We start from the raw sequence: 14,566 nt of genomic DNA on the forward strand, positions 1-14,566 counted from the left end.
CTTTATTCTATTTGTTTTAGCTGTCTTACCATCTTGTTTTCTTCATAATAATATTGGTCTTTTACATTTTAACATTTGGAAACGGCCTTACATGGTGCGGAGAAAGCAGGTAGGGATGTAGCTCTGGTCCATAGCCTTACTCATGGCTGTGGTCTGGGAATGCTGTGAGCTGGCGTGTCACACTCAATCTGTTCCCCTGTATCTGTACGATTAGCTGTGGTCTGGGAACGCTGTGAGCTGGCGTGTCACACTCCATCTGTTCCCCTGTATCTTTACGATTAGCTGTGGTCTGGGAACGATGTGAGCTATAGCGTGTCACACTCAATCTGTTCCCCTGTATCTGTACGATTAGCTGTGGTCTGGGAACGCTGTGAGCTGGCGTGTCACACTCAATCTGTTCCCCTGTATCTTTACGATTAGCTGTGGTCTGGGAACGATGTGAGCTATAGCGTGTCACACTCAATCTGTTCCCCTGTATCTTTACGATTAGCTGTGGTCTGGGAACGCTGTGAGCTAGCGTGTCACACTCAATCTGTTCCCCTGTATCTTTACGATTAGCTGTGGTCTGGGAACGCTGTAAGCTAGCATGTCACACTCAATCTGATTAATGGACACAGTGTGGAGGGCCGTGGGCAGAAACCCACAAAACAAGATTTTAAAATATATTTATATATTTACATTTATTATTGTGAGAACGATGGCTTCCATTATCATTATTACTTTTCAGGAATAGAAATCCTGCAGTTTCTATTAGCTTGGATTCCCCGTCGATGATGTCACTGGTGGAAGGGTTTCTGAACTGCTTTCTGAGCCCTCCTATGAGACACAAATTCTGTTGTATTTTATCATGAACATTAGTGAGGACCAGGGGTGGGGAACTTTGACGATGGAGAGGGCCACTATATTTCCACACTCACTCTAGAGAGGCCACATTGCATACTACTGTCGTAGCAAAAATAGCTTTTGAGCTTATCAGCTATATTGTAATTGAAATCCTGAAAAATAAATTGGCCATTTTGTGCACATTGGACATACAAAAGTGGGTCATGTTTGCATGTTGTGGAATTGTAACAGCTGAATATAATCAATAATATATCAGTATTCTGATATAAATTGAGGGCCGCATTAACCCATTTTGGGCGGGAACCCCTTTTGGTGTTAGCATGATGTTATGCTTTAGCTATTGAAAAATAGCAGATCTACAAGCTCGTAGCGCGCCACCGAGTGGCGCGCTACGAGCTTGTAGGTCTGCTATTTTTGAAAAATCGAAGAACGACTGACATAGAAACATAGCTTTTTCAGAAAACTGTCAGGATGTAGAAGACATTTTTAGAATCTGATCTCAGGTCACAATGGGTTAATTGAAGGTGGGGGCCGCCAGTTGCCCATGTATGGTGAGGACCAATAATATGAAGATGGGTTGAAAAGTGGTGAAGTGGTCCTTTATCTAGGACGCCTAGCTAGCAGCTAAACGGCTTGCAAAACATGTGTGTAATCTCTTCTATTATTGGCTGATAGCTGTCGAATGTATGTAATCTCTTCTATCATTGGCTGATAGCTGTCGAATGTGTGTAATCTCTTCTATCATTGGCTGATAGCTGTCGAATGTGTGTAATCTCTTCTATCATTGGCTGATAGCTGTCGAATGTGTGTAATCTCTTCTATCATTGGCTGATAGCTGTCGAATGTGTGTAATCTCTTATATTATTGGCTGATAGCTGTCGAATGTGTGTAATCTCTTCTATCATTGGCTGATAGCTGTCGAATGTGTGTAATCTCTTCTATCATTGGCTGATAGCTGTCGAATGTGTGTAATCTCTTCTATCATTGGCTAGCTGTCGAATGTGTGTAATCTCTTCTATCATTGGCTAGCTGTCGAATGTGTGTAATCTCTTCTATCATTGGCTGATAGCTGTCGAATGTGTGTAATCTCTTCTATCATTGGCTAGCTGTGGAACGCGGCGACGGTGCTGTTGTACTTGTTGTGCCCCTCATGAAGGGTGTTTGGGTAATTGTAAGATTTGCTGGCTGTACATTTTCTACAGGACCTTGTGAATGTCTGTGTCCTTGTGCTATGTATCGCTTATGTGGACAATAATTGTGTGTGTGTGTGTGTGTGTGTGTGTGTGTGTGTGTGTGTGTGTGTGTGTGTGTGTGTGTGTGTGTGTGTGTGTGTGTGTGTGTGTGTGTGTGTGTGTGTGTGTGTGTGTGTGTGTGTGTGTGTGTGTGTGTGTGTGTGTGTGTGCGCTTTATACTCTTACTGTACTATTTACATAATTGTTTTGCTAACTTGTAGCTGCACTTTAATAATAATAATGTCACTTTGATTCATTCCTAGTCCTTTATTTATGCGTGCGTGCGGCTACAAATGTAAACTACTTGTGTTCATATTTGGAAGCCTCTGTGATGTCCATAAACCAGTGGTGAGGGGCCTGCAGATTGAAGCCTCTGTAATGTCCATACATCAGTGGTGAGGGGCCTGCAGATTGAAGCCTCTGTAATGTCCATACATCAGTGGTGAGGGGCCTGCAGATTGAAGCCTCTGTAATGTCCATACATCAGTGGGGAGGGGCCTGCAGATTGAAGCCTCTGTAATGTCCATAAACCAGTGGTGAGGGGCCTGCAGATTGAAGCCTCTGTAATGTCCATAAACCAGTGGTGAGGGGCCTGCAGATTGAAGCCTCTGTAATGTCCATAAATCAGTGGTGAGGGGCCTGCAGATTGAAGCCTCTGTAATGTCCATAAACCAGTGGTGAGGGGCCTGCAGATTGAAGCCTCTGTAATGTCCATAAACCAGTGGTGAGGGGCCTGCAGATTGTCCATACATCAGTGGGGAGGGGCCTGCAGATTGAAGCCTCTGTAATGTCCATAAACCAGTGGTGAGGGGCCTGCAGATTGTCCATACATCAGTGGTGAGGGGCCTGCAGATTGAAGCCTCTGTAATGTCCATACATCAGTGGTGAGGGGCCTGCAGATTGAAGCCTCTGTAATGTCCATACATCAGTGGTGAGGGGCCTGCAGATTGAAGCCTCTGTAATGTCCATAAACCAGTGGTGAGGGGCCTGCAGATTGAAGCCTCTGTAATGTCCATAAATCAGTGGTGAGGGGCCTGCAGATTGTCCATACATCAGTGGTGAGGGGCCTGCAGATTGAAGCCTCTGTAATGTCCATAAACCAGTGGTGAGGGGCCTGCAGATTGTCCATACATCAGTGGTGAGGGGCCTGCAGATTGAAGCCTCTGTAATGTCCATAAACCAGTGGTGAGGGGCCTGCAGATTGTCCATACATCAGTGGTGAGGGGCCTGCAGATTGAAGCCTCTGTAATGTCCATACATCAGTGGTGAGGGGCCTGCAGATTGTCCATAAACCAGTGGTGAGGGGCCTGCAGATTGAAGCCTCGGTAATGTCCATACATCAGTGGTGAGGGGCCTGCAGATTGTCCATAAACCAGTGGTGAGGGGCCTGCAGATTGAAGCCTCTGTAATGTCCATACATCAGTGGTGAGGGGCCTGCAGATTGAAGCCTCTGTAATGTCCATACATCAGTGGGGAGGGGCCTGCATATTGAAGCCTCTGTAATGTCCATACATCAGTGGTGAGGGGCCTGCAGATTGAAGCCTCTGTAATGTCCATACATCAGTGGTGAGGGGCCTGCAGATTGAAGCCTCTGTAATGTCCATAAATCAGTGGTGAGGGGCCTGCAGATTGAAGCCTCTGTAATGTCCATAAACCAGTGGTGAGGGGCCTGCAGATTGAAGCCTCTGTAATGTCCATAAATCAGTGGTGAGGGGCCTGCAGATTGGAAGCCTCTGTAATGTCCATAAACCAGTGGTGAGGGGCCTGCAGATTGAAGCCTCTGTAATGTCCATAAATCAGTGGTGAGGGGCCTGCAGATTGAAGTCTCTGTAATGTCCATAAATCAGTGGTGAGGGGCCTGCAGATTGAAGTCTCTGTAATGTCCATAAACCAGTGGTGAGGGGCCTGCAGATTGAAGCCTCTGTAATGTCCATAAACCAGTGGTGAGGGGCCTGCAGAATGTCCATAAATCAGTGGTGAGGGGCCTGCAGATTGAAGAAGCCTCTGTAATGTCCATAAACCAGTGGTGAGGGGCCTGCAGATTGAAGAAGCCTCTGTAATGTCCATAAACCAGTGGTGAGGGGCCTGCAGATTGAAGCCTCGGTAATGTCCATAAATCAGAGTCGTGAGGGGCCTGCAGATTGAAGCCTCTGTAATGTCCATAAACCAGTGGTGAGGTGAGGGAGGGGCCTGCAGATTGCAGGCATGCCCAAGCCCAGAGCTATAAGGCATCGGCAGAATTCTGTTCAGTGTCTGCAATAATTGGCAGTCGCCATATATGGAGAAGGCGATGCTTTCTGTACCCGCGATCTGTATCCTGAAGCACTTGTTGTAGAGTTGTCCTAGTTTGCGCATCCACTATTGTTTGTGTTCAAGAATTTCTTGTTAAATGTGAATGCAAATAAAGATGTTAAGTGTGTGCGTGTGTGTGTGTGTGTGTGTGCGTGTGTGCGCGTGTGCGTGTGTGTGCGTGTGCGCGTGTGCGCGTGTGTGTGTGCGGTGTACAGGTCTGTTAGGTGTCCAGAGGTTCCGGGGTTCCAGTAGGAACTACAGCACGCTGCTACTGGAGGAGGACAATGGTCTCCTGTACGTCGGGGGGAGGGGGGCGCTGTACGCCCTGGACGCCTCCAACATCTCCTCGCCCGCTAACTTCACCGTGAGTATATATATATATATTTTTTTTAACCTTTATTTAACCAGTAAAAAACACATTGAGACGGCGTCTCTTTTCCAGTGGGAACTGAACAGGCCAAGAGGCAGAATACATAAACTTCAACGCTACATTGTTGTCAAGTTTTACAACAGCCAAATAATAAATCCATGAAAAATACCTCCAGAAGTCTATACAATATATACAACAATTCTCCAAAATAGTACACTAATAGTACTAGAAATGTTGCACCCAACCACCATCTGCACACATCCCTCTAACTTCAGCCTGAGTATATCGCCACCATCTGCACAGATCCCACCAATGTTGATTTCGTCGACGAAAAACGTTCGTCGACTACCTTTTTTCACTGACGAACTTTTGTACTTTTACTCAAGTCCATCCATCCATCCATCCATTCTTCAACCGCTTATCCGTAGTCGGGTCGCGGGGGCAGATTTCCCTCTCCAGAACAACATTAGTGACTTCCTCCTGGGGGATTCCGAGACGTTCCAAGGCCAGTGAGAGGCCCGAGAGGCATCCTAGGCTGGCTCCTTTCCAGGCGAAGAATCAGCGACTCTACTCCTAGTCTCTCTCGCGTGACTGAACTTCTCACCCTATCTCTAAGGGAGATGCCAGCCACCCGTCGGAGAAAACTCCTTTTAGCCGCTTGTATTCGCGACCTTATTCTTTCGGTCATGCCCCACACTTCTTCTAAATTACATTATTGTTACTTTTACTTGAGTAAGAAATTAGAGTACATTTTTTCAACACTGCTTAATTTTTCCACGGCTCGCTGCAGCATCAACAGGCCTGGTCTCACTCTCTCTGCTCTTACACACACCACAGTGTGTTAAGGAGGCCAAGCTAATAATAAACCTTAAGCAGATTCTGGAGCAAAATGCAAATCCCTCCAACCGTGTTCTGTTCCTCCACCTCTGAGCATATCGGCTGGATTGACAGCAGCCATTTATTCACCGGTAACGGAACCGACCAGGAGGGGTCTTCAACAGGGCAGGGGGTCCTCACAGTTACTACAGACCAGGAGGGGTCGTCAACAGGGCAGGGGGTCCTCACAGTTACTACAGACCAGGAGGGGTCTTCAACAGGGCAGGGGGTCCTCACAGTTACTACAGACCAGGAGGGGTCGTCAACAGGGCAGGGGGTCCTCACAGTTACTACAGACCAGGAGGGGTCTTCAGCAGGGCAGGGGGTCCTCACAGTTACTACAGACCAGGAGGGGTCGTCAACAGGGCAGGGGGTCCTCACAGTTACTACAGACCAGGAGGGGTCTTCAGCAGGGCAGGGGGTCCTCACAGTTACTACAGACCAGGGGGGGTCGTCAACAGGGCAGGGGGTCCTCACAGTTACTACAGACCAGGAGGGGTCTTCAGCAGGGCAGGAGGGGTCTTCAACAGGGCAGGGGGTCCTCACAGTTACTACAGACCAGGAGGGGTCTTCAACAGGGGATAGGATTAATTTTCCCCCCTTTTTTTGCATGAACCACTTGAACCCTTGTAGAACCTTTGGCGAAATGTGCAGACTGAATGATTGTTCACTACTGCCTTCTATTGTGTCTGAATGTTCACTATTGTGTCTGAATGTTCACTACTGCCTTCTATTGTGTCTGAATGTTCACTATTGTGTCTGAATGTTCACTACTGCCTTCTATTGTGTCTGAATGTTCACTACTGCGTCTGAATGTTCACTATTGTGTCTGAATGTTCACTACTGTGTCTGAATGTTCACTATTGTGTCTGAATGTTCACTACTGTGTCTGAATGTTCACTATTGTGTCTGAATGTTCACTACTGCGTCTGAATGTTCACTATTGTGTCTGAATGTTCACTACTGTGTCTGAATGTTCACGTTCACTATTGTGTCTGAATGTTCACTAATGTATCTGAATGTTCACTATTGTGTCTGAATGTTCACTACTGTGTCTGAATGTTCACTACTGTGTCTGAATGTTCACGTTCACTACTGTGTCTGAATGGTCACGTTCACTACTGTGTCTGAATGGTCACGTTCACTACTGTGTCTGAATGTTCACTAATTTGTCTGAATGTTCACTATTGTGTCTGAATGTTCACTACTGTGTCTGAATGTTCACTACGTCCTTCTATTGTGTCTGAATGTTCACTATTGTGTCTGAATGTTCACTACTGTGTCTGAATGTTCACTACTGTGTCTGAATGTTCACTACTTCCTTCTATTGTGTCTGAATGTTCACTATTGTGTCTGAATGTTCACTACTTCCTTCTATTGTGTCTGAATGTTCACTATTGTGTCTGAGTGTTCACTACTTCCTTCTATTGTGTCTGAATGTTCACTACTGCCTTCTATTGTTGGCAGATTGAGTGGGAAGCGTCTTCCGAACAGAAAAAACAGTGTCTCAACAAGGGCAAAGACAATCAGGTACAACAATGCACACGCACACACAGCCACGCACGCACACACACAGCCACGCACGCACACACACAGCCACGCACGCACACACACAGCCACGCATGCACACACACACACAGCTGTTGTATTACAGCTCAGAGGGAGGCTTGAACATAAAGGGAGTAATTATTGTCCAATACATGTCAAGCCAACACAGAATTACCCTGAGACGTCGGTGAAGATATTAAACACTTGTTCTTATATAATATCGTTGCTGTCGAGAGGAAACCTCATAACTCAATTGTTTAGGTTTTAGATTTTTTTTGGCATAAATCAGTGCTATTGAACACCCTTTACGTCTGTGTGTTGTTTCATAAATCAGTGCTATTGAACACCCTTTACGTCTGTGTGTTGTTTCATAAATCAGTGCTATTGAACACCCTTTACGTCTGTGTGTTGTTTCATAAATCAGTGCTATTGAACACCCTTTACGTCTGTGTGTTGTTTCGAAAATATTGAACCAATGGAAAGTAGTAAAAACTACTAAAACGTGCTTTGGACAAAACCTCTTAACATCATTGGACCCTCAAGCTGTCTGCTAAAGCTAAAACTCCACCACCTCTCCCTGTCTCATGGAAGTACTTGACAATATATAAAGTCACAACACCAACTGTGATGAGGCAGTATTGCTTTGTTTTAAAAATATACAGTTTTCTTAATTTCCTGAAAAAAATATATTTTTAATTTCCTGAAAAATGAACATTTTGGAGTTATGAGGTTTCCTCCCGACAGCAGAGATACAGTATAATGTGTGCAGCATGTCGTAGAATCTTGTTGACCGGATGCTATTTGTCCAATTATTACTATTACTCTCCTGTGTATACAACAACAACAACAACAACAAAGCTGTAGGTAGAGTGAAGGGTAATATTGTAAGAGACAGAAATAGCCTCATTTGTTGGATAATAAAATGGTCCCTGGTAATGTATGTACGGTACTATGTACGGTGGAGGAAGTGAATTAACCCATTCTGGACGGGAACCCCTGTTGGTGTTTTAAGCATTATGTTATGCTTTAGCTGTTGAAAAACTAGCAGATCTACAAGCTCGTAGCGCAGCACCGAGTGCCGCGCTACGAGCTTGTAGCTTAAGCTCAAATCTTTGCTACTGGGAGGGTCCCTGGAACAACATATTTTCAGATGGGGGTCGGCGGCCAATTACATATATTTTTGGGGGTCCTTGACATGAAAATGTTTGAGAACCACTGATTCAGAAAACTCAGGATTCAGAAGACATTTGTAGAATCGACCTCGGGTCTAAATTAATTAATGTCCTTACGGTATATGCTTCTCCTGCGTAATGGGATATTTAACCTTTAATACAATAACATAATCTCCATATAGCAGTGGTTCTCAACCTGTGGGTCTGGATCCCCAGGGATTATTACTGACCACTGAAGGCCTGTTTACTGCAGGGTCAATGTTTACCACAGTGAATGTTTACCACAGAATCAATGTTTACCACAGTGAACGTTTACCACAGAATCAATGTTTACCACAGTGAACGTTTACCACAGAATCAATGTTTACCACAGTGAACGTTTACCACAGAATCAATGTTTACCACATTGAACGTTTACCACAGAATCAATGTTTACCACAGTGAACGTTTACCACAGAATCAATGTTTACCACAGTGAACGTTTACCACAGAATCAATGTTTACCACAGTGAACGTTTACCACAGAATCAATGTTTACCACAGTGAACGTTTACCACAGAATCAATGTTTACCACAGTGAACGTTTGCCACAGAATCAATGTTTACCACAGTGAACGTTTACCACAGAATCAAGATCTAAGATCCCCCTATGGGGATTAAAATATATATATATATATAATACTTATAATAATCTTGTCTTTGGCATCCAAAGAGTTTTAATGTGTAGTTGTCAATGTGCAATTATCGTGTGTTCCTGTTGTGTGTGTGTTTAGTCATAGTCTGAAATGTTTTAGTGTTAGTCTAGTTTTAGTCGACTAAGTGTCATGCGATTTTAGTCGACTAAACCTACAGTTGATTTAGTCGACTAAAATGTATTTTGGCGGGCCTTGATGCCGTTGTAATGACGGTAATAGCCGATCTACAAGCTCACAACGTGTCGCACTGCGACGCGTTGTGAGCTTGTAGATCGGCTATTTTCAGCATGCAAACCAAGTGTAAAATGACTTATCCTGGATATCTTGTCCACTAGTCCCTTCCTAACATTTTAGTCTAGTTTTTATTTGTTTAGTCTTAGTCTTAGCTGTAGTCACCAGAGCTTTTAGTCAGTGAATAAAGGTAGTCGGCGAACATTTTTCGTCTTAGTTTTAGTCGACGAAAACAACACTGTTGCAGACCCAGTGCTACAACCACACCCTTTTAGTTGTTAATGTATACTGGATGTTCTCCCTTGAATCCCTTGACTCCTTCAAAACCGCTCGCTCTCAAAGGGCACCTACGGACGGCTGCAATTCGTAACTGGCTCCCGTAAAATCTGAATCCCCCCCCCCCCACCCCTTTTTCCCCACACTGTATATGTTTCTTTTCCATTTTTTACCTCCTGTATGATGAATTCCTGTTCTGTTCTTTGGCTATATAGAAGTGTCTATTCGTACGTCTCTAAATGTTTTGATGAATTGAACATGGTGGACCCTCTTGTAAACAAGTGTAATGCTCTATCGGGTCGTCCACTCACAGTTAACAGTCTTTGTATTGAGTTGTGCTTGAAATGTACTGTAATTCTGCAAACTGTTAATAAATATTTCAATCAATCAATCAATCAAAAAACTCTACTTGCAGACATAGTGATAGTGTTATGGATGTGTAGTTATGACCGGAGGACGATTCTACAAATATCTTCTAAATCCTGACAGTTTTCTTGACAAACCCATGTTTCTCAAACATTTTCATGTCAAGGACCCCCAAAAATATATGTAATTGGTCGCCGACCCCCATCTGAAAATATGTTGTTCCAGGGACCCCACAGAAGCACATATGAAAGAATATACTGTATATTCAAAGATTTGCGGCACATTTTCACGATTTTTTAAAAATTAGCAGACCTACAAGTTCGTGCTTGTAGATCTGCTATTTTCCAACAGCTAAAGCATAACATAATGCTTAAAACACCAAACGGTGGTTCCGGCCAAAAATGGGTTAATGTGTAATGGATGTGTAGTTATTCATAATGGATGTATTCTCTACTTGCAGACAGAGTGTAGTTATTCATAATGGATGTGTAGTTATTCATAATGGATGTGTTCTCTACTTGCAGACAGAGTGCTGAATGGGTTAATGTGTAATGGATGTGTAGTTATTCATAATGGATGTGTAGTTATTCATAATGGATGTGTAGTTATTCATAATGGATGTGTTCTCTACTTGCAGACAGAGTGATGTGTAGTTATTCATAATGGATGTGTTCTCTACTTGCAGACAGAGTGTAATGGATGTGTAGTTATTCATAATGGATGTGTTCTCTACTTGCAGACAGAGTGCTGAATGGGTTAATGTGTAATGGATGTGTAGTTATTCATAATGGATGTGTAGTTATTCATAATGGATATGTTCTCTACTTGCAGACAGAGTGATGTGTAGTTATTCATAATGGATGTGTTCTCTACTTGCAGACAGAGTGATGTGTAGTTATTCATAATGGATGTGTTCTCTACTTGCAGACAGAGTGATGTGTAGTTATTCATAATGGATGTGTTCTCTACTTGCAGACAGAGTGTGTAATGGATGTGTAGTTATTCATAATGGATGTGTTCTCTACTTGCAGACAGAGTGTAATGGATGTGTAGTTATTCATAATTGATGTGTAGTTATTCATAATGGATGTGTAGTTATTCATAATTGATGTGTAGTTATTCATAATGGATGTGTAGTTATTCATAATTGATGTGTAGTTATTCATAATGGATGTGTAGTTATTCATAATGGATGTGTAGTTATTCATAATGGATGTGTAGTTATTCATAATTGATGTGTAGTTATTCATAATGGATGTGTTCTCTACTTGCAGACAGAGTGTGTAATGGATGTGTAGTTATTCATAATGGATGTGTTCTCTACTTGCAGACAGAGTGCTGAATGGGTTAATGTGTAATGGATGTGTAGTTATTCATAATGGATGTGTAGTTATTCATAATGGATGTGTTCTCTACTTGCAGACAGAGTGTGTAATGGATGTGTAGTTATTCATAATGGATGTGTAGTTATTCATAATGGATGTGTAGTTATTCATAATGGATGTGTAGTTATTCATAATGGATGTGTAGTTATTCATACTGGATGTGTAGTTATTCATAATGGATGTGTTCTCTACTTGCAGACAGAGTGTAATGGATGTGTAGTTATTCATAATGGATGTGTTCTCTACTTGCAGACAGAGTGTAGTTATTCATAATGGATGTGTTCTCTACTTGCAGACAGAGTGCTGAATGGGTTAATGTGTAATGGATGTGTAGTTCTTCATAATGGATGTGTTCTCTACTTGCAGACAGAGTGCTACAACCACATCCGTTTCCTGCAGCGCTACAACGAGACGCACCTGTACGCGTGTGGAACGCACGCCTTCAGACCGCTGTGTGGTTACATAGTAAGACCCTTTAATTTACATACCTTTTACAATTTACATAGTAAGACCCAGATGCCCGGTTTGGGCTGGTTAGGATGCCTCTCGGGCGCCTCCCTAGGGAGGTCCTCGAGGCACGTCCCACTGGGAGGAGACCCCGGGGCAGACCAAGGATCACGTCCCACTGGGAGGAGACCCCGGGGCAGACCAAGGATCACGTCCCACTGGGAGGAGACCCCGGGGCAGACCAAGGATCACGTCCCACTGGGAGGAGACCCCGGGGCAGACCAAGGATCACGTCCCACTGGGAGGAGACCCCGGGGCAGACCAAGGATCACGTCCCACTGGGAGGAGACCCCGGGGCAGACCAAGGATCACGTCCCACTGGGAGGAGACCAAGACGCAGTTGGAGGAAACACATCGACTCACTGGCCTTGGAACGTCTCGGAATCCCCCAGGAGGAAGTCACTAATTTTGCTCTGGAGAGGGAAGTCTGGAGCACTCTGGTGGAGCTGTTGCCCCCGCGACCCGACTACGGATAAGCGGTTGAAGATGGATGGATGGATAGTAAGACCCTTTTACAATTGACATAGAACATACAAGAACCTCTACTAGTCTGTGTGCTTACATAGTAAGAACCTTTTACAACATACAAGAACCTCTACTAGTCTGTGTGCTTACGTAGTAAGAACCTTTTACAATTTACATAGTAAGAACATACAAGAACCTCTACTGGCTGCGACACATTGTGTGCTTGTAGATGCTTGTGGACGAACATTTTTAGTTTTATTTTTTGTCGACAAAAACCACACTGCTGCAAATAAACGGAGATCGGCCATAATTTCACAATGGATTAATTGTGCACCACCCTAGTGAGAGCGGTTCTGATGGCCCTAGTGAGAGTGGTTCTGATGGCCCTAGTGAGAGCGGTTCTGATGGCCCTAGTGAGAGAGGTTCTGATGGCCCTGCCAGGCTCTGCTGGCTCTGTTCTGTGGGGAAAATCATTATTACACTTCAACCAATTATACGGTCGAACCACGTGGAGGCTTTGTGTTTTCACTCTGGCTAAAAAACAGTGCCCTTGAGTGGACAGCCAGTCATTTAAGACTGGAAGGAGTGGAAACCTTGAGTGGACAGCCAGTCATTTAAGACTGGAAGGAGTGGAAACCTTGAGTGGACAGCCAGTCATTTAAGACTGGAAGGAGTGGAAACCTTGAGTGGACAGCCAGTCATTTAAGACTGGAAGGAGTGGAAACCTTGAGTGGACAGCCAGTCATTTAAGACTGGAAGGAGTGGAAACCTTGAGTGGACAGCCAGTCATTTAAGACTGGAAGGAGTGGAAACCTTGAGTGGACAGCCAGTCATTTAAGACTGGAAGGAGTGGAAACCTTGAGTGGACAGCCAGTCATTTAAGACTGGAAGGAGTGGAAACCTTGAGTGGACAGCCAGTCATTTAAGACTGGAAGGAGTGGAAACCTTGAGTGGACAGCCAGTCATTTAAGACTGGAAGGAGTGGAAACCTTGAGTGGACAGCCAGTCATTTAAGACTGGAAGGAGTGGAAACCTTGAGTGGACAGCCAGTCATTTAAGACTGGAAGGAGTGGAAACCTTGAGTGGACAGCCAGTCATTTAAGACTGGAAGGAGTGGAAACCTTGAGTGGACAGCCAGTCATTTAAGACTGGAAGGAGTGGAAACCTTGAGTGGACAGCCAGTCATTTAAGACTGGAAGGAGTGGAAACCTTGAGTGGACAGCCAGTCATTTAAGACTGGAAGGAGTGGAAACCTTGAGTGGACAGCCAGTCATTTAAGACTGGAAGGAGTGGAAACCTTGAGTGGACAGCCAGTCATTTAAGACTGGAAGGAGTGGAAACCTTGAGTGGACAGCCAGTCATTTAAGACTGGAAGGAGTGGAAACCTTGAGTGGACAGCCAGTCATTTAAGACTGGAAGGAGTGGAAACCTTGAGTGGACAGCCAGTCATTTAAGACTGGAAGGAGTGGAAACCTTGAGTGGACAGCCAGTCATTTAAGACTGGAAGGAGTGGAAACCTTGAGTGGACAGCCAGTCATTTAAGACTGGAAGGAGTGGAAACCTTGAGTGGACAGCCAGTCATTTAAGACTGGAAGGAGTGGAAACCTTGAGTGGACAGCCAGTCATTTAAGACTGGAAGGAGTGGAAACCTTGAGTGGACAGCCAGTCATTTAAGACTGGAAGGAGTGGAAACCTTGAGTGGACAGCCAGTCATTTAAGACTGGAAGGAGTGGAAACCTTGAGTGGACAGCCAGTCATTTAAGACTGGAAGGAGTGGAAACCTTGAGTGGACAGCCAGTCATTTAAGACTGGAAGGAGTGGAAACCTTGAGTGGACAGCCAGTCATTTAAGACTGGAAGGAGTGGAAACCTTGAGTGGACAGCCAGTCATTTAAGACTGGAAGGAGTGGAAACCTTGAGTGGACAGCCAGTCATTTAAGACTGGAAGGAGTGGAAACCTTGAGTGGACAGCCAGTCATTTAAGACTGGAAGGAGTGGAAACCTTGAGTGGACAGCCAGTCATTTAAGACTGGAAGGAGTGGAAACCTTGAGTGGACAGCCAGTCATTTAAGACTGGAAGGAGTGGAAACCTTGAGTGGACAGCCAGTCATTTAAGACTGGAAGGAGTGGAAACCTTGAGTGGACAGCCAGTCATTTAAGACTGGAAGGAGTGGAAACCTTGAGTGGACAGCCAGTCATTTAAGACTGGAAGGAGTGGAAACCTTGAGTGGACAGCCAGTCATTTAAGACTGGAAGGAGTGGAAACCTTGAGTGGACAGCCAGTCATTTAAGACTGGAAGGAGTGGAAA

General features: G+C 44.5%; 1 protein-coding gene across 1 annotated transcript in view; it reads left to right on the plus strand.

Moving 5' to 3' along the window:
- The window catches only part of sema4gb (sema domain, immunoglobulin domain (Ig), transmembrane domain (TM) and short cytoplasmic domain, (semaphorin) 4Gb), a gene marked incomplete at its 3' end in the record, with an annotated part of 131,937 nt that overhangs the window by 32,819 nt on the left and 84,552 nt on the right, over nt 1-14,566 (plus strand). Inside the window, exons 2-4 of the mRNA XM_079493460.1 lie at nt 4,583-4,731; nt 7,081-7,143; nt 11,653-11,751. Coding sequence (XP_079349586.1) covers nt 4,583-4,731; nt 7,081-7,143; nt 11,653-11,751 — 311 coding nt within the window. The remainder of the gene's footprint in view (nt 1-4,582; nt 4,732-7,080; nt 7,144-11,652; nt 11,752-14,566) is intronic.

The sequence above is a fragment of the Electrona antarctica genome (assembly GCF_951216825.1).
Source record: "Electrona antarctica genome assembly, chromosome: 22".
In the NCBI taxonomy this organism is placed as follows: Eukaryota; Metazoa; Chordata; class Actinopteri; order Myctophiformes; family Myctophidae; genus Electrona; species Electrona antarctica.